This window comes from Gymnogyps californianus, chromosome 1 (assembly GCF_018139145.2).
Source record: "Gymnogyps californianus isolate 813 chromosome 1, ASM1813914v2, whole genome shotgun sequence".
Classification (NCBI taxonomy): domain Eukaryota; kingdom Metazoa; phylum Chordata; class Aves; order Accipitriformes; family Cathartidae; genus Gymnogyps; species Gymnogyps californianus.
In genome coordinates this window covers 88,234,469-88,260,928 of record NC_059471.1, presented here as the reverse complement: position 1 = coordinate 88,260,928, position 26,460 = coordinate 88,234,469, and the positions used below count along the sequence as shown (strand labels likewise).

Sequence of the window (26,460 nt, the reverse complement as noted above, 5' to 3'; positions counted from 1 at the left end):
CGCCTGACCCCCGCCTCCGTCCGGCACCGCCGCCGCCGGCGCGCAGCCCGGCACCGGCCGGCCGGGGGGACAGACGCCCGGCTCGGGGACCCGCCGCGCTGGGCGGCGCGGGGCCGCTGGCGGCCCCGCCGCGGAGCGGCAGCGGCTCAGGCGCGCCGCGGGGCAGCCCCGAGAAGGACCCCCGTCGCCCTCGCGCCGGGTGATGCAACCGGGCCTGCCGCAGGGGCGGCTCCGCGTGCGCCGGCGCCGCCAGGGAAGCGAGTGCGTGCGTGTGCGCATGCGCTGGGCAGGGCCGCGGCGGCGGGAGAGCGCCTTGCGCCTGCCGCCGGGTAACGGTCGTGGGCTGAGGGCGGTGCGGGGCTGTGAGGGGAGGCCCTGGGGCGGGGGTCTGGTTGCAGCGCACCGCACTAGGGAGTGCGTGTGGGTGGTCTTACGCACGGCTTTCAGTTACTGGTGCGGGAACAGAAGTCCGGGGAATCCGCGCTTCTAAGTATTTCTGTGGAAAGGGGATTGTATTTTGTCTGCCGCAGGCCGGCTGGGCCCGCGGTTACTCTGTGCTGTTGCTGTGCGTGCTACATATGTAAAATACTGCTGTTGCTTCGGTAGGGTGATCAGGATGGGGACCGAGTTTGGTTGAGAGATACACCAAAAAAAGATTCATCCTGTGTTTATGGTTTGTGCATCAACATTTGTTGATGCATGTCTAACAGCATGGCAGTGTAGCTTTATTTGGGGCAGTGAGTGGGTATGATGCAGAAGGGAAGACAGGGGTAAAATTGAAACAAGATACGCTTGTATGTACTGGAAGTGAGCATATCTAATTTGATGTCTGATCAGCTTATCTGCTTGAACAGTAAAATGTCACTGTACATACGTTGGTAATCTCTGCTGGCCATCAGCATGATAAGATTTTTAATTTCAACCTTTCTCTTGTTACTGTCTTTTGTAGGCTGAGTGCTTAGTGTTAGGGAGACCATATGGATATAAGACCCTGCCCCAAGATACAAACAACCTGAATCTTTTGTACCAAACAGCTAAAAACCCCACCAAATGCGTGCTGTTTTCAGACTTGTGTACGACATAAATGCTTTAAAAATCAAATAAAATCCCTGATCCAGTGATGAGAGCCAGCTTAAATGTTCAACAGAGACTGAAGGCCAAATTCACAACCCTTCCCCGTGGGAAATCGAATTGACTTCTCCTTCATGGAAACTTCTTAAAGGCATAGAGGATGTTGCTACTAATAGGATTTCTTCTATGATCAGAGAAACAGGTTTCAATGTAAGTAACCAGTTATGTCAAATACATGCACCTTTATCAACAGTGGTTCTGCCTGCTGGAAAATGTGATGGTTCTCAGATTTTGCTTGGCTAACTGGTTGGGTCAAAAAAACAGGTTTGGAGCAGACAACCATGTGATTGAAATGCGATGATGGAAATCTGTGTGAAACTGGTATGCCTGGTTTAGCAATGCTTGTAACCTCCCACTTTCGCAAATACTGCTATTCCCATTCTTTCCTGATACAAGAGTTAGGAGTGAGTTCTGCTGGATATACCTAGAGCAAATACATTGCCAGCATGCTTGTTTTGAAGCAATGAATGTGAACATGTGGTAAGAAACCTTACAGTATGTATAACGGTGTTGCCAGTGACAAAATGTATTTTGTCTTGCAACCCAATAATTTTGCACGTCGGTCTGGAAAACAAATTTTCATATCTAATCTTTCACCAGGCCACGTGGTGTTTTCAGTTTTGTATAAAATATCTCACTTCTGGGAAAAACAATAGATGCTTGTGACTGAGATACACAAAGTATAGTGGGAACGTGATGCAATACTTAGTTGTAGTTGCCTCCACGTCCAGGCATGTATAATCACTCTTTTATGAAAATGAACTGAAAATACTAGACTCTGTAGTTACTTAGCCGTTTAAATTATGCAATAATGCAATGCAATGTAAAATTATGGAAACAGTTTTTGTCACATTTGCAGCAGCCTTTAGAAAGGATTTAATCCTTGCCAAGAACCCTGTCAGGAATCTGAAAAAAACACACAAGCTGTTGCTCCTATTTTAACAATGAGATTATAGATTTTACATATTCTGAGTTAGTCTTGTTACTTTGATATGCTGTGTTTGGAAATACTTGTAGTATGAAGAAAAACCAGAAAAGTCTAAAGACTGCAAATGTCTAAAGTAGGTAAAGACATTTCTAGGAGATGTCAAGTATATTATACGTATACATTAAATAAAGTTTAAAAATATTCAAATTAAATGGTAAATAGTGTATTAATATAACTCAAAAACGTATGTCCAGAATTTTATTAATTGCAGTAGTCTCATTTAAGCCAGTGGGAACTACTTTGTAACCAACTTTGTACAGATGCGTAAGTCAGAGGGGTCAGCCCAAATCTCTATGTAAATTAGGTAATGTTGATACCTCTGGTCATTGTCAAGGGCCCAAATTTAACAGTCTCACATTTTTATTTGGGAGACTGGAATTGAGGCGCTATTAACATATTTCGATTTTTTTGGTTGAGGCAAATTGTCCAATGTGAAGGAGAAGGGGATGGGGGTTTTTTTGTGCTTTTTAAATGTTGAGAGTAAGTCTGTCAAAGCCCTTGGGCTTTTTTTTTTTTTTTTTTTTTTTTTTTTGGCTAGGTTTGAGGTCCTCTTCTGTGGCAGTGTGTAGGACAGACCTGAAGATCATCTTGCGCCTCAGCTTGCCACAAACTGCAAACAGCAAAATGACAGTCAGGTAAAACCGAAACAGTCCTGCTTAGCTTTTTCCACCCTCGCTGACCTATGAAGGTCAAAAGTCTGAAGAGGGCAGAAGGATGCATGAAGTTTTGGTTGTATCATTTCTGTGTATGAGAAACTTACTTTCTGCACCAGTTTTTCTTGGCTGAAGCACGAGACGTGAGTGGGTACGTGCTGGGTGCAGCAGAAGACATATCCTATGAATAAGGGAGAGAAGGTCTTTCCTGTGAGACTTAGGCGGCAGGAACGGTAGCTGTCTCGGCAGAGTCAGTACGCAAAGGTCGGTTGTTTCACCGTAAGTGCACAAGTAACAGGTTTTAAAGCAGTGACTGGGGAGGTGGGGCAAATTTACTGCGTGAGTAAGCGGATGAGGTGGAATAGTATGAAGTTTGCTGAGGTCAGGCCGTTGGGATGAAGGAGCGAATGGGAGCCGGTTGATTGTAGTGTGGAGTAAGTAGGCCGTGAGGGAGCAGCAGGAGGGCAGTTGAACAGAGTGGGAATAGCAGTGGGAAGTCTTTTGTGAAGCTGTGCATGAATAGCGGGTTCATTGTGTGAAGCTGTGAAAGGTGGGAAAGACATTCAGCTTGGGGGTGGCAGCTATAGAGGAGGTACCTCTGCTCTTGTTTTATAAATCAAGAATGGGGCGGGGGTGGTAATGAGAGACTGAAAATAGGCAGTGAAGGGGATGGGAATAGCAATGAACAGGGAGAGGATGGCAGCGTGTGGCCTGCTATTTAAAGCAGTGAGTGACATAGAAGGTGACGGGGAGGTACGTAGCAGGGTAGCGAATGGTTTGGGGGTGGCAGTGGCAAACCGAAGGTCCACGTAGTTTAGTTCACCTCTTGCAATAACGTCAGAATTTGCCAGGCAAAGGCAAGATGGAGAAAGCAAGGAGGTGATGTTTGTGCTAAGGCAAAGCCCTGTTCATCCCACGCTGGGCTGCAGTTCCCCGTGAGCTGCGTGCGGTTTGTTGCTCAGGGGCAGCTACGCTGAGCACCGGTGGCCCTGAGCCGTCGGGCTCTGGTGACCTGGTTCCCACGCCGGCTGGCGAGGCTGCCTGCGGCGGGAAGGGAGCTGGGATCCGCCTGCAGCACCTGCGGCTGGCCAGCTGTCGGGGGAGTTATGGCCCGGGGTGGGTTGCAGCACTACACCCCCGCGGGGCTGCTGCCCGAGAAAACCCGAGAGCGGCGAAAGCGTTGAGGAACGGGGCCGTGGTTTGCAGCGGGACCCGGCCTGGAAGCAGAGGGGCGGAAGAGACCACCGCAACCTTGAGCCACCAAACGTGGTCTCCTGTGGACGAGCGTCCACGCGAGCCAGACGCAGATGATGCTTGTTGGTGCCGCTTTCCCAAGCCCCAGCCATGCGCGGCCGCCGCTAGGCTCCGGTAAGGGACACCTCTCCCAGGGGCGTGCCTGGTCTCCCCGCGGCTGCCGGTGTAGGCCGGCCCGGCGTCTGGCTGACAGTGCAAGGGGCAGGGAGGTGCCGGTGGGACAGGGCACGCCGCCGGGCGCGGTGCCGGGGTTGGCGAGCCGGGCCGGGGCGCCCCGAGGCGGGAGCGCGGCTGTGGCGGCTTGCCGCCCCGGGCAGCTACCCCCCCGCCCTCCGCCGGGCCCGCAGGTGGCGGCGGAAGTGACGGCCGGCGCGGGGTGCCTGTCGCGGGGGAAGATGGCGCCTGCGGCCGTGCTAGGCAGCGCAGAAGGTAAACAAGTGTGAGCGGCGGGGGGCGGGCGGGAGCGGCAGGGACCCCGGGGGCGAGGCCAGGCAGGGCCGGGAGCGCCGGTGCCCGGGCGGCGCGGCGGGGGGCGGCTCCCCACCTCCCCTTCAGCACGGACCGCGGGGAGGAGGGAGCCCGCGATCCCCCCTTCCTCCTCCTCCGCCTCCTCCCGGCTTTGCCTCAGCCGTTGCCCCTCTCTTCAGCCCCCCGGCGCCTCCCTCCGCCGCCGCCACCGCCGCCCCCGGCTTTATGTTACACAGAGGCCCCCCTCTCCGCCGGTCCAGCGGGAGGAGCCGCGTCTTCAGCGCCGCCGCTGCCGAGAGGTAGGTGAAGCCGCCGCCGGCGTCCCCCGGGCCCTGCCGCCGGTTCCTGCCTTACCGAGGGCGGCCCGGGCTCCCTCCTGGCCTTCAGGGACCCTCCTCCCCCGGCTGCGCCGGCCGAGGCAGGCGGGGGCGGCGGGCCCGGTGCCCGCGGGCGCCGGGGATGGGGGCGGAGGCGGGAGGCAGGCTGCAGCCGGGCGGCGGGCATAGCCGGGCCGCGCCGCGCGGGGCGGGCGGGCGCCGTGAAAGCCTTGCGCGGCCGCGGGGCGGCCTCTGAGGGGCGGCCGCAGCCCCGAGGCGGGCGCCGCGGGCTCCTGCGGCGGCACGTCTCTAACTCCGAGCCCGCCTGCCCCGTTCGTCCGGGAGCTCGGCTTGTGAGCTTTCGCTCACAGCGGAGCGGTGCTAAACGTGTCAAGCAGACAAGCTGAAGTAGGTCATCTGAGTTCCTACCCCGAAAATGGCTATTTCGCGATCAGCGACGTTGGGGGAGAAAAAAGTGTGAGCTCAACGAGCAGACTGCCGCCCAGGATTGGTACTGGAGCTTTGACTATTTGGTAAATACTTAAATGTCGCTTAAAAATTTAAAGGTCTGGGATTTTTTTTTTTTGTTTGTTTGGTGTTTTTTTTTTTTCCCCTCCTTTAGAAGAAGAATGGGGAACCATAAAGCTGTTACTGGATAAAAGGGCAGAACTACTGAAGTCTGACTTCCTGTTGACTTCTTTGTTGTGTGTACTCCTCCCTAAGATAATAACCCAGCTCTTTCACCACCATTGCCCCAGTTCACACTCAGATCCCCCCAGCATACCACCATGTGCCAACATCCTTTCTGTCTTTTCCCTTCCAACACCTAGCCAACGTGTTTAATTTCTGCTACATGTCCTATAAACTTTCCCACTGTCACTCATCTCCTTTCACTTTCCTTAATTATACCCTATGGCTGGTTTGGATCTACACGTGTTGATTTGCCTTTCAGCAAGCAAAGCTGAACAGATAACTGTTGAGCTCACACTGGAGACACCGGATCTTTTTCATTTATCTAGCTGCCAATTTGGGGAAAATTTGTAGAAATTTAATATGTTTGAGATTTCTGTCTTTCTGACAAATGAGGTTGACACTTGGCAATGAGGTCAAAAGCTGTGTGTCTTGAACAAAAAGCACAATCTCATTAATCTCATTTTGTCAGAAGATGCTAAAAGTGTTAACTAAGCAGTAAATATACAGATAATAACAAAAAGACAATTGTAAGGGGTAGTTCAACTATCTTAATTCAGATTAAAATTATTTTTACTAATATAGTTTAAATACTACTTGTAGCTCATTACCTTTTTATCATGCTGAAAATTTATGACAAGAGTCCAAAAAAGTAGGATTAGATTTTTGCTACTAAGAAATACTTAACTTGCTATTTTTCTAAATAAATACGCAATGATTTTCTTGATAAATATCTCACAATGAGAAAATAATTTTTTATTAATAATTTTTTTCTCACATTTGGAAAAATTAATCATTATAGAAGCCACAAATATATATATAAAAGAAATGTTGGCACTTGGGATAGAGCAGTCCTGTCCACTTTGAGAGCAGTGGCAAATCTGTAGTTTTCAACACTACCATCATTTAACTCTCAGGTGTTAGTGATACAAGTTTTTCTAGTTAAAGACAATTCTCATTCTTACGGATATATTAAAAATATTTTATACTGGGCACCTGTTCTGGTATCAGTAAATGTAATTGGAAGAGCCTTGAGCTAAGCTTGCTCTATGTTCGGGAGCATGCTTTTCTGTACAGGTGTAGTGATGCAATGATCTTTTAGTCAAATGATTTAAACTATCTTAATGTCTGTGAAGTGCAGTGACATCATCCACATAATGGACTAATACGATGAGAAACTAATGCATATCTCACTGATGTTAATTCATGAGACAGAAGCTGAGTTTAGATTCAGTGAGGTGAAGTTAAACTGGTCAAGTAACTACAGCTGATGCATATGTCTGGCAGTCTTAAAATGCTTGTCAAGCATGTACTTTCATCAGAATCCTTTTGATAGTTATCCAAAGCTTGATTTAAGGGCTGAGCTGGGGAGCATATTTTATTCTCTGGTGGCTAGTGTTGTAAAATGGGAAGTTTCTGACATATAATCGATTAGTATTCATCTAAATTGAACATATGTGAAAACTATACTCTTCAACAGTATTTTAAAACAAAATGGTTCTGATCTTTTGTGTGTGTGTGCTTGTAACATTTGGATCCTTCTGTGCAGAAAGACTAAATTGGGTTATAGTATAAGTTTTTAGGAACAGAGAGTAATATGAGCTGAGAAACCTATCTATTGTGAATACGCGTGTATGAGAGCACCAACACATCTGCTTGAGTTAGAGGTTTCTCAAAAAGAAAACGGAACAAAACACCCTCTCTTAGTACTGTACTCTATGAAGATAGCTGAAGGCTGCCTAGCAGGGCTCTAGCATACTTACAGAGTGACATATAACCATACTGAGCTGACACACAATCCATACTGAGTTTCAGTATGTTTGGTTATAACTAGTTCTGATAATGCTTCTAGCATAACCATTATGACCTCAGAGACAACTGATGTGTTATAAAAGTGTCACTGCTGTTATGAACTGATGCAGATCGCTCAGAGATAGCAACATGGGTAGAGATTGTAAGAGGAGCTGTCGTGGTCAGATGTGTGCCCCTAAGAAATTCTTCATGCAGTGTGGACAGTTTTCAGGAGTACCCAAGTTTTAATTTCTAGAGTTCTGGCAGTCTGGTTCCTCTGACTGGCAGCGATTGGTAAGCTTGTAACTCCTTGCTTCTAAAGTAATCCAATGTTTTTGGAATTCTCAGCACGGATTGGGTGAAGTCTTTAGCGTGATGTGTTTAAGATAAATTGTTTCCCAAACTTTGCATATTAATTATAAAGGATTTTAGATAAAACACATACGAACTTGATGTGTTTCTTTGTTTCCTACATTTGCAATTGTTGTAGCAATGGAAGTTTCTATATCCACTGGTTACTGATCTATCTCACTTTTATGTCATTCCTTCTGTTGCTGTTAGTGGGGAATTATGATGAAAAAAGGTGGTTTGGACAAGGTTTAATGGTTTTAGTGTCAAACCATGTAAACAAAAGTTTAATTTGGGGGATAAATTATTTATACTGTGTAAATGTATATTTATACACTCATTGCATTCTCAGTCGATGCAGTACACTGCATTCAGAGGCCCAGTTTTTAGTGATGAATATGTGCAGTTGTGAATGTTTTGCTTGTATGGGCAAATGCCTGTGTATTGTATTTTCATACATGTGTATAACATTTGGCTATGGAGAAACGTCCTATTTGTGCAGGAAAGTGTTTCTTTTGACAAAATTAGGGTCAAAGAATTCTGCTTAAAGCAGTCTTTGCTATGCACCTCACTAAATAAAGCATATGTAATGGCTTTGAAATTTGCATTTAAATGCATGCGTTTGATGGATGAAAGGAATGGGATAGATGGAACAGATTATTGGATTTTAAGCTCTATTTTAGTACTTTGTGTGACCAAAGTATGGTTCTGTATGTCTGGTGAAATATCTTTTCGTGTAGCTACAGTGTTCTATTACACAAAAATTTGTTGTTCAGCTGTGTTCTCATCGGTGCTTTCTCAGAATTTCTATGAGGTAGGTAGAATGAACAAGTACTTCATAATCTGTAAACAAAGGAACTTGCTGGTTCTCAGCATCTCAAATGAGTTATTAAGGAACAGCAGTAAAGGAAAGCAGAAATCTGCCTTTCAGCTGGTGTACTCGAGTTGGTATTGTCAATGCTTTCCTAGAACAAGACATTTCTATCCCTAGAAAGTGCATATAAGCTTACATATTACATAAACACACTTATTTAAAGGGCACTTTTTCAGGAAGTACTGCTTTTGGATAGATTTTTAAATCAAACAGGGTATTCCTTAACTTCCTTCTCAATAGCCTGTGCATTTAGACTCCATTTCTTCTGCTTGTGACTAAGAGCCTCAGACACCCTGAGGAAAGAAGGTTCTCCTTGTTTAGCAAGAAAAAGCAGTCTGGAGCAGGGTTTTCAGACTTCTATTACAGCTGCGGAATAAAGATGAGAAATCAGTGTTCCAAGTAAGTGCTTTTACAGTCACAGTAGAGTAGACTCTGTAATGCGTTATGTGCTAAAAGAGGAAGAAATGTCAGGAAAAGCTAATAAGGTTAAGCGTATTTCTCTTTTGGCTTTTCAGCAGAGAGTCTTACTTCCTGTGCTGCGTTATACTGATCAGCTCTAGTATGCGCAGCACAATGCAGAACGTCAACTTAGATTCCCCCCCCCCCCCCCCCCCATTGTTTATACATTGGAATTTTTTCTTCCAGTTTTCTTGTAGACCACTGTAGGCTACATGTCTTCCTTAGGATTAAGTGTGCTGTTGTGATTTGCATGCGTGAAGAAAATCTAACTCTGAATTTTGCATTTTTATTGAAAATATGAAAAAAAAATTATGTTATTGTCCTCTGGGAAATAAGCTGCAGCATTTGAATAGTGCATAGAATTACATCTAAGATTGCAAGTGTGTGTGTGGGAGGAATGGCATAGCTATGCTGTAGAAAAATACTTTGAGAGGATTTTGTATTGCTTTTTTAATATTTGAACTACCACATTGCTGTCTGCTTTTGACTGAAGATATTAGATGTAGAAATGAAGATTTTTACCAGTTGATCGTAATATGCATTTAACTATCTAGTTTCCCAGTTTCTGTGCTATTTTAACCCCCTTGTGTATTTGCACTGGTCATTACATTTTTGTGTTGTAAAGAAAAATGTATCTGCTAATATTGTGTATGGCTTTATGCCAAAAAAGGGTATTTACTCCTTTTATTTAATGCAGGAAGACAAGTAGTCTTCCGCTTTTCACTCATAGAATTCTGAAGCTTCTTTAGATGGTGTTATGGAGAAGTCTTACTGGTTTTGTCTCTACTTAAGTAATCCATTAAATGCTGTCTGATGTTTGGGAGGAAAAATATTTTGAGATTGAAAACTGTATATTTGCTAAAAATAATATAAGCAGAGATGTAAAAAGAAGGATTAAGTGACTTAAACCCCCACATCTTTAAAACATTCTGAAATAATAATTTCAGAATGTTGTCCACTTTGTTACCATTGTAGAGTTTTGCAGCTGACTTCTGGTTTTAATATATTTTTACAGAATAGCCAGTTTTAGGGAGATGTGAAAATTGGAACCCTAAAAGGTGTTCCCTAAATGCAGGGGATTTTTAAATGTATTTTGATGATTCCTACCACCTTCTTCTTTGATAGATTTAAAATTTGAAGGGTAGTAGCTTATATCTGATTTTTTTTTTTTTTGCGTGTATGTGTCTTATTTCTGTTTAATCAGAAATAAAAGGATGGTCACAAAAAAAAAAAATCAGTGCAGTCTCTGTGTAAAAGCAACTTGATCACAGAATCACAGTCTAGTTGAGGTTGGAAGGGACCTCTGGAGGTCATCTGGTCCACCCCCCCCTGCTCAGCAGGGCCACCTAGAACTGGTTGCCCAGGATTCTCTCTGATGCTGGTTTTTGGGTTTTGTGTATTATTTATTTGTTTTGATCCTTAAAAGGAACACTGGAGGTACTCCTCTGGATTTGGTGCATTTACCCTCTGCCATTTGTTTCTGCTTACCCTCACTTGCCAACTTTTCCTTTTTGCTTCTTTGAGGGTGGTGAAAGAGGCCCTTTACAGCAGTCCTATGTAAAAGTCCATTTCCTTCCTTTTGCAGAGTACCTATAATGTAATTATCTTTCTCAAGTTAAGGGGAAAGACCCTAGTATGTATTTGGAGCTTACTGGTATGGTTCTTCTATGTTGTTCACATATGCAGTAATGTATGTACTGTTTTTGAAGAAATCCCTTCCATGAGACTGCTGCCTGCATGAGCCTGTGTGATGGGAAATCCCATTATTTTCAGATTACTCTATGTTGCTTCAGTCACCTGGGGAATGTTGCTTCATTTCTGACTTTTTTTTTCCCCCCAATATGTTGTTGTGTTATTCTGTTCATGTCTCACATTTGCAAATTCCAACTGTCCTGTCCTGTTTTTTTCATTGATCTTGGAATTGAAGCTGAGCCATATGTCTTGGTCTCCTGAAGAAATGTAACTTACACAGTTGTACTGTCTGAGAATCCTAGTAACCTTTGAACCTCTTGGCCAATTTCAAACAAAATTGAGAGATAGTTGTTTCAAGTTGCAGTATATTTTATTAAAACGGGTGGCCCATTTAAAGGCAAGTGACCATTAAATCTCTTAAACAGGAAAGACTGAAGTATGAGCTCAACTATTATTAAACATGAGAGAACTGGGGGCGCGAGGGAGGGAGTTACACGTGCTCTAGTGAAAGAAGAAAAAAAAGTTAATATTAGTGTTTACCTTTTTATTTGATACCAGAAATCCAATTAGAAAGCAAAATCTTGTAAAGTCAGGCTTTGTGCTTCCTCTTCAATTTGTTGCTTCTTTTTGAGGTGGTAAGAGCTAGTAAAGTAATTTTTTCCTTGTCTGCTTTTGTGTAAGAATTGGCAACAACTAAGAAGAATATTTGATGGTAATTTTTCTTTCTGGTAGGCATGTGCTGTGTTCAGGAATAAGGGACTCACAATATGAAGCTCCAGAGCAGTTTGCATTTTCTCTCTGTCTTCAGTGATGTTGAGGGGAGTGTGCTATCACGGATACTGGCGAGAAAGTGATTGGATTGTCAGCTTTGTTCTCTTGCTGCTGCTCTTACTTTCAGGAATTTCGATTTTGTCATAAGGCCTTAATTGTCATGAACACTCCCGGCATTAACTCTACTCTATTGTGCACAGAACCTGTCAGCAGGCTTCAACGGTGTGGGAGCGGTGCTAATTCCATGAGGTGTGGCTACAAACACCCACTCACCATTTTAGTTTTGCATAGACAAAGACTGTCTCCAGTTTTGTTTTCCAGGATGTGTGCTGATGAATTGAGGAGAGGAGATGATTATCCGTTGATGGAGTCTAATAAAATACATTCCAGTTACAATGGCAGCAGTCAGGATGTGGTGCTTGAGGAAGTGGGAGTAACATGGTAACTGGTCTCTGAACTTGTAAAACCTGGGCCAACCTGGAGTCACTTCTGGGTCCGTATACTGCTGTAAAGCTCTATAACCTTGAAAATCAGCAGCTTTTAAAATGTGTTGGTGTTATTCAGCTTTTCATGTAGGTTACCAGTACCAAAACATTATTAACTTTAGTTGTTATAGGAAATTCAGAGTTAAATGCACAAATAACTTGAGTGAATGTTGCAGTGTAATTTAAGGTGTGATAAAGTGAAACAAAAACGGTTGAACCAATTCTAGTAGCTGATTAATGCCAAAAGGGGAAGATGCTACTATTTGTGCCTGTTGCTGCTCAAGTGTGATGTCCTGCCCTCTGCATCAGGTTGGTTCTTGTGCCATATCTCTTGCAGTGTCAAGTCAGAAGTCAGCTCACTGATAAGCAGAAAGCTCTCTGGTTTTGAGGTTTTGTGTGTGCTGGGGGCTGGTGGCGTTTGTGTCGTTGTCCCCTGTCGCCCCCCACCCTTGGTTTAGTTTTCTGTCAGGTTTATGAGTTGAATTGACTTTCTAGAGCCGTCCAATGAGCCCCAGAAATGGCTCAAAGTAGGCAGCAGGAGCTCAGACCCCAGAATGAGAACAGAGAGGGAGAATGGAGTGCGCCGTTGCCCTTTTTACTAGTGACAGGTCGTTAGATTGGTTCAAGCTGCCTTGTGCAACTTTACCCTACCTAAACCCAAGGAAGTTGAGCAAGATTTTGAGAAATTCCTAGATTTTGAAAAGTTTTTGATATAGATTTTTATTGAATATTTATCTTCCTTAACTTTAACAGGGTAGGATCCTGCTAGTCTTTAATTTCTTTTTGGCTTATTTACAGTTTGACTATAGCTTGCACGTAAGTAACGCTGCATCTGCAAATGTTCAAATGCTTAATAAGCAATTAAGCTTCACTAAATCCAGTATACAGATTACTATTTATTGTGACCTAATCTTGTCAGTGCTTCCTATTGCCTTAGTATTTTGCAGTTTATAAATCTCATCACCTAATTAATCCCTATATTAAGAAACAGGGAGGGGGAAAGGGACTATGTTGTTACAGAAGTGAAACACACAAACTTAAGTAGTATCTCTGAAAATGTTCAGTTTCCTAGAAAAAACTTTTGAGTAAATTGGCACATGTTTTTGAAGAGACTAAAATTTTTTTTTTAGGTTATACCTTGTACAGATCTACTGGAGCTTGTTTCTAAAGTTATGGAAGTTCAGCTTCCTTTCTGAAACCTTTGATATTCAAGAATGGGTGTTTTATTGCTCCCCTGAGATAAAGTCTTTAGAAAAATTGAGGGAGGGGAGAGGAAGAAAACCGTGACAACCTTTTTAGCATTGTATATTCATTATCTGACCACTAAGTAGCTTGGAGTGAGGAATCACTTTGGCAGTATCGCATAGTTATCCTTGTTCATTACCCTTTCTTCAAAATGAGAACATTTTGAGGGGAGAAATATTTAAAGTTTGTGTTTTAAGTTGTTTCGTAAGTTGATTTTTCAGCTGAAGAGAAAACAAAAAGGATGGTGAAGACTTTTAAGTCTTAATAAAAGCAATCTCAGGATTTATCTGGTCAGGAAGGGCTTGTGATATGTTATTAGAAATAACAAATTTTTTTTATTTATTTATTTTTTTCTTCCCCCCAGGTGATTCATGGCAGGGGACGTGGAAGGGTTTAGCTCCTCCATCCATGACACCAGTGTCTCTGCTGGATTCAGAGCACTGTATGAGGAGGGATTGCTTCTTGATGTCACACTTGTCATTGAAGACCACCAATTTCAGGCTCATAAAGCACTGCTTGCCACCCAGAGTGATTACTTCAGGATTATGTTCACAGCTGATATGCGAGAACGAGATCAGGACAAAATCCATTTGAAAGGTCTGACAGCTACAGGCTTCAGTCATGTCCTCCAATTCATGTACTATGGAACTATTGAACTGAGTATGAACACTGTTCATGAAATCCTACAGGCTGCCATGTATGTCCAGCTTATAGAGGTGGTAAAATTTTGCTGCTCTTTTCTCTTAGCTAAAATCTGCTTAGAAAACTGTGCAGAAATTATGAGACTTCTGGATGATTTTGGTGTAAACATCGAAGGAGTCAGGGAAAAATTGGACTCCTTTCTGCTAGAGAATTTTGTGCCACTCATGTCCAGACCTGACTTCCTTTCATATCTGAGCTTTGAGAAGCTCATGTCTTACTTGGATAATGATCATCTGAGCAGGTTTCCAGAGATAGAGCTGTATGAAGCTGTTCAGGCCTGGCTGCGCCATGATAGAAGACGCTGGAGGCATACGGACACCATCATTCAGAACATCAGGTTTTGTTTGATGACACCATCCAGTGTTTTTGAGAAGGTTGGTGCATTTGAAAAGCAATAGACAGGATTCATCATTTAGCTAGGGCCGCATGCCATTAAATAGGTAAGATTCCCAACCTATTAGGAGGAACAAACAGATAGCATTTATTTTTCTAATAAACCCGTAGAAGGCAAACATCTAAAAGTATTGTCATCTGATTATTAGGCAATAGTATGTACAGTGGCTGGAGAACAGGTAGGTTTACAATAAATGTTTTTAAGTGACTTCATATGGAAAGGACATTTTAAAACAAGGTCACTTGTGTCAAGTTTTATTTCAGTCGTTCTTACTGTTTTCCACAAGTTGCTTCTTGCTTTCCAGAGATTTTAGAGCTTCATACAGTATGTAGGGCATATGTCATGATAATTGTTATCAATATAATCAAAACATAGTGACTGTAGATTTTAAGTGTTTTAAGTACAGATTTTTTTATTTACAAATGAAAACTAGCACCTGCTGTTAAATCTGCAGGGTGTTTTTGTTGTTGTATCTTCAGCGCTTGTGCTGTTACACAGCAGTTAGAAGTAAGCCCTGATCCTGCAAAGTTACACATACTTTTGGTTCTACACAAGGCACATAATACAGTCAAAAGTTATTGACGGTGTGAAATGTAATGATTTACTTTAAATATCAGAGGAATCTTTGTAACAGGTGATCTAAAATTCAACTGATCATTGTATGTATTAAGAGGTTAAAAGAGAACTTGCTTTTTCTACTGTTCTGTTGAAGAATAGACAAAAAATGTTGTTTTCTAGTTCCTGAGAATCTTAAGTATTTGTCAACAGTAGAGAATTACAAAACTTTGTAAGCAACTCTCTCACAGGCTAGTAACAGTACAGGTATTCAAGTTAGGAATTACTTAAACTGTGCTGTTTTGTTTTAACAATGTTAATTTTGTGTGATAAGATACAACTTTGTGTATTTTTCACCTCTCAGTGAATTAATAGGATTTAAGATCCTGTGCTTTTGTTGGGCTTCTTAAAAATTAATTTCCCATATATTTTTACTTTGGTATCCAGTGAATATACAGATAAGGTTGTATTGTTCTTGGTGGTTTTAAGAGCTACTGGATCATTTAAGCAGTAATGCTTACACTTATTTGTATTTTAAATTATAAAAGCTATTAATTACTTCAGAGACTAGTGAGTTTTTATATTTTGGATTTTTTGTGTGTGTGTGAATTGAGTAGAGGAAGTAATAATACATAAAATATATTTATGATCCTGTGTTAGCCTGTAGACATAAACATATTTTAGAACAGTAATGTAACGTTTATATTGGGTTAAAACATTTCCAACTAGTAAGAGCTGAACTCTGCAAGATACAGTGTAGTGTCTTGTTTTTAATAACGCTTTTATCTTACATCATTTAAGCCCTTCATTAGGAAAACTGATAGGATTCACATAGTGTTCTTAAGATCAGTCTAATAGGGTAAGACTCATCTGAAAGAGTCTGCTTCAGGTCTTTGAGTTTTTGGGGTACAAGTTCAAGCATCAAGCTGTCTTCGGTTAAATTTCTGTAAGCACAAGTGAAAAGTGTATGTTGGTCTTCAGCATTATGTTTAGGTATAACTTCTGGAGCTGGTTTTGGTATCAGTGGTATAAGTCCTGCATACAGTGCTTCTCATGTTTTATCTTGACAGCTACCAAGTGGCCAAATAGGTACAACTTAAGGAGATAAATCATTTTCAGTATCCCAGTTTATATACCCACATGTAAAAGCTTTATCTGTGAATACCCTTTCCATTAATTGTATGTGGGAACAGGGAGAAGCCAGTGCAGATTCTGGAGTGGGACAGATCAGCAGAGGGAAGCACAGCTAAATAAGTCTGTCATTTGTTGCTGCAGCTAGGAATGTATTTGTGTTTTGCCCTGGCTAGAGAGCATTGAGTAATCCAGCATGACAAGTGACAAAGGACAACTGCAGTTGGAGCTAACATCAAAATATAGACCACACTTTTTCTTTTTTTCTTTTCTCTCCTTTTTTTTTTTTTTTTTTTTTTTTTTTTTTTTTTTTTTTTTAAATAAAAGAGCCTGTCTGTTAACTGTTCTGGAAGTAACCTGAGGAAAACTCTCATCTGTGTGTAGAAGGGGAAAAATATTGGTAAAACTGCTTTTTTTTGGAGATCCACAAATGAAATTCACCCTTTTCCTGAAGCCAGCACGTACTAAACGCCTGCATGAATGTACCAAATACAATCTGAGGTTGACTCTTATGGTTCAGCGAACTCTGTATTCGCTATACACTGGCTGGCTTGTCTTATGTAGTCTTACGTAATCTTTGTAATACACATTTCTAAGATGCCTGTCATTGTAGTATATAAAAGACTTATATAACTTAACTTTGCAAGTCACAGTAAGGGTACTTTTGGCCTCTTAAGCCATTCTGTTTCTTACATCATTATTTTGAAGATATTTACAATCTGAGTGGGATGGCTTGTCCTTTTAAAAATGAAATGATGTGTGACTCTAGATTTATACCTTGAGGCTGATGTGCATTTGGAATGTGCAAGTGAAGGTGCAGCCTGTTTGCTTACTCTAAACTGTCCTGGAAAAACTGCTTCTGAAGTATGAATAGATACTCCTTTTGTTCCTCAGTCCTTAAAATAGATGTAGATGTATGAGGGAAAATGGAAAGATAAATGACGTAAGGATTTGGGGAATAGTTAGAAAATAAAGGCAAAGTGTATGGGATGAAGCACAAGTTCTACTATCCATGTTACACTTTCCTTTATTTGAAACATATCCATGGCTCTGTAAGCCTTGAGGAAGGTTGGAGATAAAAGTTAGAGGGCATTTCTCCTAGATCATTGAGTTCATCTCTGGAGGCAACCATGTCATGATTTCCCTTTGCAAACTGTTTAAGCTCCATTTAGTTTCTGTGTACTACTCAGATTGAAATATTGTTTCAAAACCTCTGTCCTTAAAATCTAAAGGGTTTTTTTAATGTCCAGTCTGTAGGGTTTGTTGTGACTAGCCCATGCTGATTTATAAATTCCCAGCTTAAATCAGAAACTTACTAATCACTAGGTGCATCAGCTTCTGCTTTAGAGGTAGGATGGACAGCACATTATCTTCGAGTATGTGCTTTCCTGTACTTAGAAAATAATAACTTTTGAGAAGATGTCACTGTAATTTTATGTCATTTTGACTTTACCTTTGTGTTGAATTTATCTTTTTTTTTTTTCTCATTTACTTCCATGTCTAGTAATTCTACTTCTACAACTTTGTATGCTGAAGCTTAGAATAAGAAGTGTCTAGTGGATGAGGTTTGTGGGCCCCTCTTATCTTAAATAGGTGCTGCACTTGATATTTTTATGTCTAAAGGTTATTGCTGACTTGGATAGATTTGCTAGCAGTATTTATTATGTGCTGAGCATCTCAATTCTGGCATATAAATTGTTGGCTCCACTCTGATTTGAGAGATTAGATCTGAGTTAGATTCCAGCTTGATTGCAATAATTTCTCGTGCCAATTTCTAAAAAGGAACAGCAAAATACTCAATTTGAGGGCATTGTCCTTGCTGCACAGAGCCTATGTCTTCTTGTCGTTCTATGATTAGGCTGAAAAATAGTAAGTGATTTGTAGCACTTGCAGAATAGCCCTTCAAAGCCCTGTACTGGTACTGACTAGTTTTTGTGCTGGCTATGGGATGTAACTAAGTTATGACCCATGCTAGAAAAAGGGAAAGTTAAGTACAGCAGCTTGTCCAATGCTATGTGTACTGATGTTTGGTTGCAAAGTAATTTTGGTTGCTGCTATTTTAGAGACACCTGTGACTTTTTCTATCTGACTAAATTTTGATTTGGAATAAGTGTGTTAACATTTTGATAATGTTTGTTGACAGGCTTATAATTATGCTTAGAATACGGCCAGAGATAAGTAGATGTGAAAATAATAGGGATCCTACTTAGTGGGACTGATGGATCTTTAGTTGATTCAGCTTAATCTCTAGTAAAATATCAAAGTTTTTGCAAGTAAAAGGAAGAATTTGCTCTCTAGAAGTCTGATACAGATGCCATCATTGTTCATTGGAAACGTGTAGAATAGCTTCTGTATTCCTAGTAGTTGAGTTTGAGTTGCATCACTTACACATTAAGAATTGGCAGTTTTAGAAAACTTAAGTAAGCGCGATTTTGTAACCTTTAACATAATTCTTTGCTTATGTGGCTAGAGATGATAGAGTCACATTATGAGCCATCCAGATTTTTCTGGTTTTTTACCAGTTCTAAAGAAGGAGCCAAGCTAATATCTACCCCATATAATAACATGTTAAGATTTAGTTACTAGGTGAACAAATAATAGATGTTTAGTTTGGGCACTTCAAAAGTAGCCTCTCTATATGGTTTTGAAACCTTTTTCCTTAAAAGCACAAGTAACAAAAATACAAATAGAGTAATATCTGTAAATGGTTGGGGGGGGAGGGGGGGAAGCTATATACTGAGGTCAAACTTGTATTACAGAACATTTACCTTGCATTTCATTGCTCTTCCTGCAGCTTATTAATTTGCTTAATTGTTTTAAGGCAGGGGGGAAGATGGTGAACATAACATGGGATACATCTGGTCTTTTGTGGGGATCGCTTTTCAAATTAGAAACTAATGGCTTACGTTTTTGGCTTTACTTTTTCATAGAATATAGATGGAAAATTCTGAAACTTGCATAGCTGCTGCAACTAGAAAAGCATGCATTGCAATACAGCAGAAAAATAAGCAATGATTAATAGCTGCATTAATTTGGAAAGCCAGCAGTTTTTACTGAGTGTTTCACTGATTCAAAATGAAGAAGAGAAAATGCATTCAAGCTCCAATTTACTATGGCTGGAGGGATGGTGGTGATTTTGGTGAAGTCTTGATGGTTTTGGTATTGACTACCTAGTGGGTGAGTAGAGAGGTGGATGTTTTTAATTATTTTGTTCATGTTCTTTTTTTATGGAATGACACATTTGATTTTGTTTATGCTGTTCCCTGTCTGTGTAGCTGAAAGTCCAACTGTGAACCACTGTAGCTGGTAGATCATGCAATGAGATAGTTCTCAGAGTTCTTCGGGGAGCTCTTACATTAGCGCTATGTCCCAGCAGAACCTCTGTTAAGAAGGTTTTGTCCCAAAAACTGAAGAGAAAGAATTGGAAAAAAATGTAAAAAATCACATGAGCAAAGCTTTAGCTCTTGGATTAAATTCCTTTTTTACAATAAGACTGGGGCTGATAAGGAAGTCCAACTTAAACTTTCTTTGAGATCCTTCAGCAAGATAACAGAATAGTCTTTCTTTAAACTTTGAAAATGCTATGAAGCATTTATTTTTTTTATCAATTCCAAGTTGATGATGTACTCTTAAGAATGCACATTTGTTTTACTTCAAGGTTCATCATGGTTAGTGTACATTTCCATCTGGTTTGGATGTTTTGCAGAAACTTGTGAGCATTCTCTCTAATTGAGTACGTTGGTAGTTAGGGGCATGTTCCTTCTAGAGCTTCTCCATTTGAACTTAACGGGAAAATCACTCTGTTGGTAAGCACTTAGATATTTGTTGATCAGCTACTTGTTGCTACTTACAGGTAATGGCAGAAGCCTACTTTTGAATGCTGAAGGATTTCCTTCAGTGTATTTTGGGTGTCAGACAGCAATTCCCACAAAAGGCTTGCTGCAGGCCATGTTCTTTCATCTACTAAAACTAAAATATATGAACAACTTATAGTTGTGTTTTAATACCTAAACACCTAAATTTTAATGCTTCTCTTTTTTGATTATACACACAAGTAATTAAAAGTATTGTAAAATTATTCAGAAGTGTAGGTGTTTGGAGGGTTTTCCTTAGTATGGGCTGAATAGGACTTTCAAATAATTTTGGACGATTTCACACAGACAGTGTGTGAATGTGAAAGTGGGCAAACTGACCTACATTTGCTTTGTCTTCATTTGTATCAAGCAAGCGTGAGCAGTCTGTACTTTCATATAGGCATATCCTAACATTCATCTTAGACCATCATTTGAGCCTCAGGAGAGGTACCGCTCCTGTATGGCAGAGGTTGTGCTGGTGAAAGGTGGAAGGCTAGACACACTGATATTTTTCCTCAACAGCAAAGTCTAGGAAGCCTCCAACTACCTTTTCTTACCAGAATTTCGATAGTCTATCACTCTGTTTTGTTTTGTGGGGGCTTTTTTCTGAATATTGTAAGAATTGCTAGTGCCTATGTATTTTTCATGTTCATCTCTTCAATATTGTGCTTGTAGATAGCTTCCCCACAAACTTCAGTCTGAAAGAGTTGTTTATAACTGATAGTTGCATTTGCTTCTTGATGTCTTTCTGGTTTGAGGTAAGAGATTGAGGTGCTGCTTTGATGTTAGTGCCTTTGTCAAGATAAGTAGTAGTAAAGTACTAATAGATTGATTCCCTGGTCTTGAGATTCTCTCTCTGGAATTAGAGATATTCCTTGTTTCCTTTTGCATGTTCTCATGGGGTGAGATTTAGGCTATGTGAAGGAGTGGAGTGGTGAGGATATATGAGGCTTATTTTAGTTCCAGTTTCTGGCTGGCATTTCAATTTCTAGATCTAAAGACAGAGTTGTAAATGTTGAGGGGGAAAGCAAAAGCATTTTCCATCTCTGCCAGGTTTTGTTGGCATGCTTCACGTTGTAAGCATGTTGATCCTGTTGTCTTCCGTAATCATCGAAGAAAACTTGAAATGCATATAGGTGGAATAAAAATTGTTTATCTTTTTGTTTAATTCCAAAAATGATAGCTCCAGTTTCGGAATGCGTGAAATAGTTGTGCTGTTTTAGAATTTGAAAGTTACTTTTAAGGATAAAGTAACCCACCCATGATTCTTTGTTATTTTAATTTCCTGTTTCATTTTTTTGTAACCTTTAAGGCTTTCTGTATTTTACCGTTTTTCTGTGCTGTGGTTCTCCCCACCACCCCTCCGCCAGCATGTTTTCTGGAATTTATGTTCAGTCTTTTCAGTCAGGCAAGGTATATGGTTTATTCTAACAAATGCCATATGAGCAGATCTCCTGTGTTTGTATGATATATTCTTTACTTGTAATAAGAAAATTGATGTGTTGTTCCCCAGAAGAGTTGGCCTTGCTGTGGGTGTTTTATAAGCACTGTACCTAAGTAAGCCTTTTTGCTCGATAATCACCCCCGGTAAAAATGGTAGAAAGAAGTTGGATATTGCCCCAAGAATAATATATGCAATCTGCATGTGACCATCCTCTTTTTCCAAGCAAAGATAAGTTGAACTTGTCAAAATAAAGTGGGGGAAAGAAAAGGTGGAAATAAAACCATCAAATCACTATAACTCTTGAGCTGTACAGTGCTTTACAATGGTAGGTTAGTATTCAGCATTTTTTGAAAATCTGGTGTGTAAAAAAAAAAAAAAAATCTTAAAATCTGTGCAAATCATGTCCAATAATAACAGTTCAAAAGATTTTTTTTAAAATGTTTATCTGACAGCAGAATGTCTTAATTACTATACAAGGAAGAGAAATGATTAACAGAAAGCTAACAAAATTTTTATAGTACATGTTTAGGGAACAAGCAACTACTTTATTCACAAGATATAAAGAACATTCATTTCCAAATTGCTTTTCATATACATGAAAACTCATACCACCACCCCTTAGGTAAGTGGTGGTACAGGCTTTTGTCCCTTGGGACAGGGAATAGGAGGAGGTTGGGGAACAGATACTGAAAAATAGTAGCTTTTGGTGTTAGCTTGTGGTCACTTTGAAATTTCAGAGCGGCCTCACATATTTTCAGAGCATTGCTTCTCTTTTTGGAGCTAGTGGGAACTAAAGGCATTTGGAGTGTTTTAAAGCAATCCAGTTTATGTGAAATAAACTGGGACTTAGGATCAAATCTGATAGAGGATTTGTGGATTTGGCAATGTCTAGCAGGTTTTTATTTGTTTTAGAAGTGTAATTCAGAATGCTGTGTTAGACCAGACTGTAGAGGAAGAGTGAATCCTCTTTGAAGAGAATCACACAGTGACCTGCCTGGAGCTAGATTAGTTAAAATACTCAAGACAGGGATGTGTTTTGGAATTGTCTGAGGACCAGTCTCAGGAACTTAAATTGGCTTAGATAGTAGGAAGGGTCCTGGAAAGGTAAATTCTTACAATCTTCCCCCTGCCCCCAACTCCAGTAAAACTGAGCAGGGATAGCTCTCTTCAAATTGAGATGGCACTGAGAAGGAGCACTTCACTACTATGTGGTAATTCAAAGGTTGTAACTCTCACCTGGGAAGTGGAAGTTCAAACCTACCTCCACAATTTACCAAGTAAATGCACAACCAAAGGATTATAGGTTGAGATGTTTTCCTTTTGTGTTAAAGGTGTTTGTTAACATGTGGAGACTCACAGGGGGGAAACCATAAGGTAACCATCATGACGAGTGGTTAGTGCAATCGTGTTCTGGAGGAAGGGGTTTGGGTACCTTCCCTTCCCACCCCAATTAAATAGCCCTGTCAGCAGAGCCTAGCATTTGGGAATACCTGCTTGGGCTTGGTTGTCAGAATTCAGCAGAAACTAGACTAGGGTAGACCTTGGTAAACACAGAATGGGCACAAGGAGTGTTTTTCAGAACCAGGAAAGTAGTGCATTTTTTAGTTTACGTGCTTCATGAATTAAGCAGAAGATGAACAGAGGCTTTTTTGGGGGAGAAGGAATGATTTTTAGACTTGGGAATTTCGGTTGTGCCTAATTCCAGCTTAAATTCTGCATGTGAGTATTCTGCTGAAAATGTTAGTCACTGCTGTTAATCACTAAATTGCCTTCTGGATTTTGGATAACAGTAGATTAGCTTAAGCCTCCACACACAAATGCAATTGCTCTCAAGACTGCCTGAATGAAACTAAGTAAAATAATCTTCTAATGATACATAGTCATTTAGGTTTTCTGGATTGTTTCTTTTGGTCAGAATTTTAATATCTTTTAAATGTATTCATAGGTAAAAACATCAGAGTTTTATCGATACTCCCGGCAGCTGCGACATGAGGTTGACCAAGCCATGAATTACTTTCATAGCGTTCACCAACAGCCTTTGATGGAAATGAAATCGAACAAAATTCGTTCTGCCAAACCCCAGACTGCAGTATTTAGAGGAATGATAGGACACAGTATGGTAAACAGTAAAATTCTTCTCTTGCACAAACCAAGGGTCTGGTGGGAATTAGAGGGTCCTCAAGTACCTTTACGACCAGACTGCCTTGCCATTGTGAATAACTTTGTGTTCCTGTTAGGTGGGGAAGAACTGGGGCCAGATGGTGAGTTTCATGCTTCATCCAAAGTATTTAGATATGACCCAAGACAGAACACTTGGTTACGAATGGCAGACATGTCTGTTCCACGTTCTGAGTTTGCTGTTGGAGTTATTGGGAGGTATGTTTATGCAGTGGCTGGGAGAACCAGGGATGAAACGTTTTACTCAACTGAACGGTATGATATTACTGAAGATAAATGGGAATTTGTGGATCCCTATCCAGTCAATAAATACGGACATGAAGGGACTGTGCTTGGTAACAAGTTGTATATCACTGGTGGAATTACATCATCTTCAACTTCTAAGCAAGTGTGTGTGTTTGATCCCAGTAAAGAAGGGACAGTAGAGCAGCGAACAAGGAGAACTCAAGTGGTCACTAACTGTTGGGAGAACAAATGCAAAATGAATTATGCAAGATGCTTTCACAAAATGATTTCTTATAATGGTAAGCTTTATGTCTTTGGTGGTGTCTGTGTGATCCTGAGGGCCTCCTTTGAATCTCAAGGATGTCCTTCTACAGAGGTTTATGACCCAGATACTGATCAATGGACTATATTGGCTTCTATGCCAATTGGTAGGAGTGGTCATGGTGTAGCTGTTCTGGACAAACAGATAATGGTTCTTGGAGGCCTTTGTTACAATGGTCATTACAGTGATTCGATTCTCACCTTTGATCCAGAGGAAAACAAATGGAAAGAAGATGAATATCCAAGGATGCCGTGCAAGCTGGATGGCTTACAAGTCTGCAGCTTGCACTTTCCTGAATATGTTTTGGAGCATGTTAGACGTTGCAGCTAAAACAGAATGAACAACCCAATGAAATACAAAAAGCTATACCTAATTTGTCAAAAAATACAAACCGGTTGAATTCCATCAGAGACATCACCTTGTGTATAAGAACAACTGCTAAATGCTTAAGAGAAACAGGATGTACAGGGAGTGTACTTACCAAGTTTATTAGAAAAGCCAATAGTTGATCTGATATTGTAAAAGCTTTGGTTTTTTTAACAAACATAATTGTAAGTAGGGGAAAGAAAAATATATTTTTGAGTGTGCTTATTTTTTTGGTAGCATCTTATGTCCATAATACATACTTTTTTTTTTTTTATGGTCATTATACCACTATGCTTCTGAAATCAGCTGAGTTTAACAAAATATTTGTGGAAGGAAGAGAAGAAAGACTTTATTTTCATTTTTTATTGAGCATCAAAATAGAACTCATCATCTGTACTAGGGTATAACCAGGTATAAAATAACAAAATGAAACCATTTCTGTATTTTATGTTGTCTTTTGGATGCTTTTCCCATTAATTGTGAAGTATTCTCAAATCTACTAGGTGTTTTTGTTTTCACTTGTATATGTTGAAGAATAACTTAACCCCTTTGCATGACCTTTTTCTTGGTTTTGTATAGTAGTACCAGTAAGTCTGCCAAAATGCAAATTACATGTTTTCTACTAAATTGAAAACAAAACATTTTTATATTCAAAACACTATTTCTATGCTGCCTTCTATTGTCTGCATTGTGTTTGTTGGTGAGTAAAAAAAATATACACGCACATGCATACACTGTAAAAACTACATATAAATACATCTTTTTATGTGCAGTTACAATATTATATTTTAACTAGTGCACTGATTCAGCCATATCTGTTGAATTTAAGGTATAGTACTATCCTTTAATGAGCTAAATAATTGGAAGTTCTTAAGTAACTGGAGGCCTCGTTTGGTATCAAAATTTCTTTAGTATATACTGATTGATTCAGTAACTTTAAACTCTTTATATCGATGCTACATAATGAACTGTTGATAGTTTGTTATTTTATAAATTATTTTTTAAAAAGTAAACACATCTTACCTGAGTTTGTTCTATGTTTGAATGTGCTGCCCAGTTTTCTTTTTTTATGAAAATGGAAAATGTCAATAAGCAAATGTCCAGCACTGCTTCGACCCACAGTTATTTTCGGAACTGGATATACTACAGTTTATTCTCAGTACTTTGCTTGTACTCATAATTCAATATGAGTTCTTTGTTTGTACTCGTAAGTGGTATAATCTTTTTTTATTATTATTATTTTAATTATCAACTGCTATGAACTACTGTGTTGAAAATGTGGAATTAGGTGGTTGGATGATTAGTACCATTTATGTTTCTTTTACAAAAAAACCTACGCAACTATAGCTACTGACCTCAGAGTGCCTGAATCGAGATGTGTGGTCCAAGAGGGCTTTGAATACCTCCATTGTGTTAACTTGCAGATATTACTGACAGTAGATTGGTAAGAATTATCTGCCAAGACATAAATAACAACAGTAATTGCATTCTGATTATCTTTAATGATGTGAAATTAGCTACTTCGAGAATCTATAGGAGAGATTTGGAGAAGTTGGAAGGCTCACACTTAGTTCAGATGCATAGGGGCAAAATGCTGAAACATGCACCTGCATATTTTGTAAACTCTTATGCTGCTGTGTTTCACTTTAAGCAATAGACTTTACTTTATATGCAGCAATGCAAAATCACTTTATTCGGCATCTTCCAGTCAGAAATCACTGTAGAAAAGGAATGTACAGTACTCAGGGAGTTCAAAAGAATGCACTTAAAAAGGGACCAAAATCGCCCTAAATTTCCTATGTTGAAAATAACATCTGCTTGCCTAAATTAAGTTTGAAGTAATTGATAACAGTTAAAATGATGTGTAAAACTCCTTATACTTGTATTTTGGTATTTTTGTAGTAATTATGTTCTGGGTTGAGATGTGAGGATTTGGAGCTATACGGCAAGTTGGCAATTTTTTTTTTTTTTAAATTAGTAATGATTTATTGACAGAGTATTTTCTTTCCATATGTTTTAACAGAAAGAGAGAATGTATGCCATCATAGCTGTAGTGATAAGTTACTTATACCAGTAGTGACTGGACCAAATATTGATATTCAGCCTTCTGATGCAGACTAGTT

At 40.3% G+C, this 26,460-nt stretch overlaps 1 protein-coding gene across 4 annotated transcripts; it reads left to right on the top strand.

Annotated features, from left to right (window-relative positions):
• The first annotated feature begins 1,017 nt into the window (after nucleotides 1-1,017).
• KLHL15 (kelch like family member 15) lies at nucleotides 1,018-26,460 on the top strand. Of its 4 annotated transcripts, XM_050891717.1 has the most exons (4): nucleotides 1,018-1,281; nucleotides 2,658-2,754; nucleotides 13,531-14,242; nucleotides 23,192-26,460. In XM_050891717.1, exons 3-4 carry the CDS (start codon nucleotides 13,538-13,540, stop codon nucleotides 24,299-24,301), a joined length of 1,815 nt encoding a protein of 604 aa, XP_050747674.1. In that variant the 5' UTR covers nucleotides 1,018-1,281; nucleotides 2,658-2,754; nucleotides 13,531-13,537; the 3' UTR covers nucleotides 24,302-26,460. The 4 variants fall into 4 exon arrangements, with proteins under 4 accessions (XP_050747674.1, XP_050747682.1, XP_050747701.1 ...); XM_050891725.1 differs by lacking the exons at nucleotides 1,018-1,281; nucleotides 2,658-2,754 and adding an exon at nucleotides 4,680-4,793; XM_050891744.1 differs by lacking the exons at nucleotides 1,018-1,281; nucleotides 2,658-2,754 and adding an exon at nucleotides 5,293-5,344.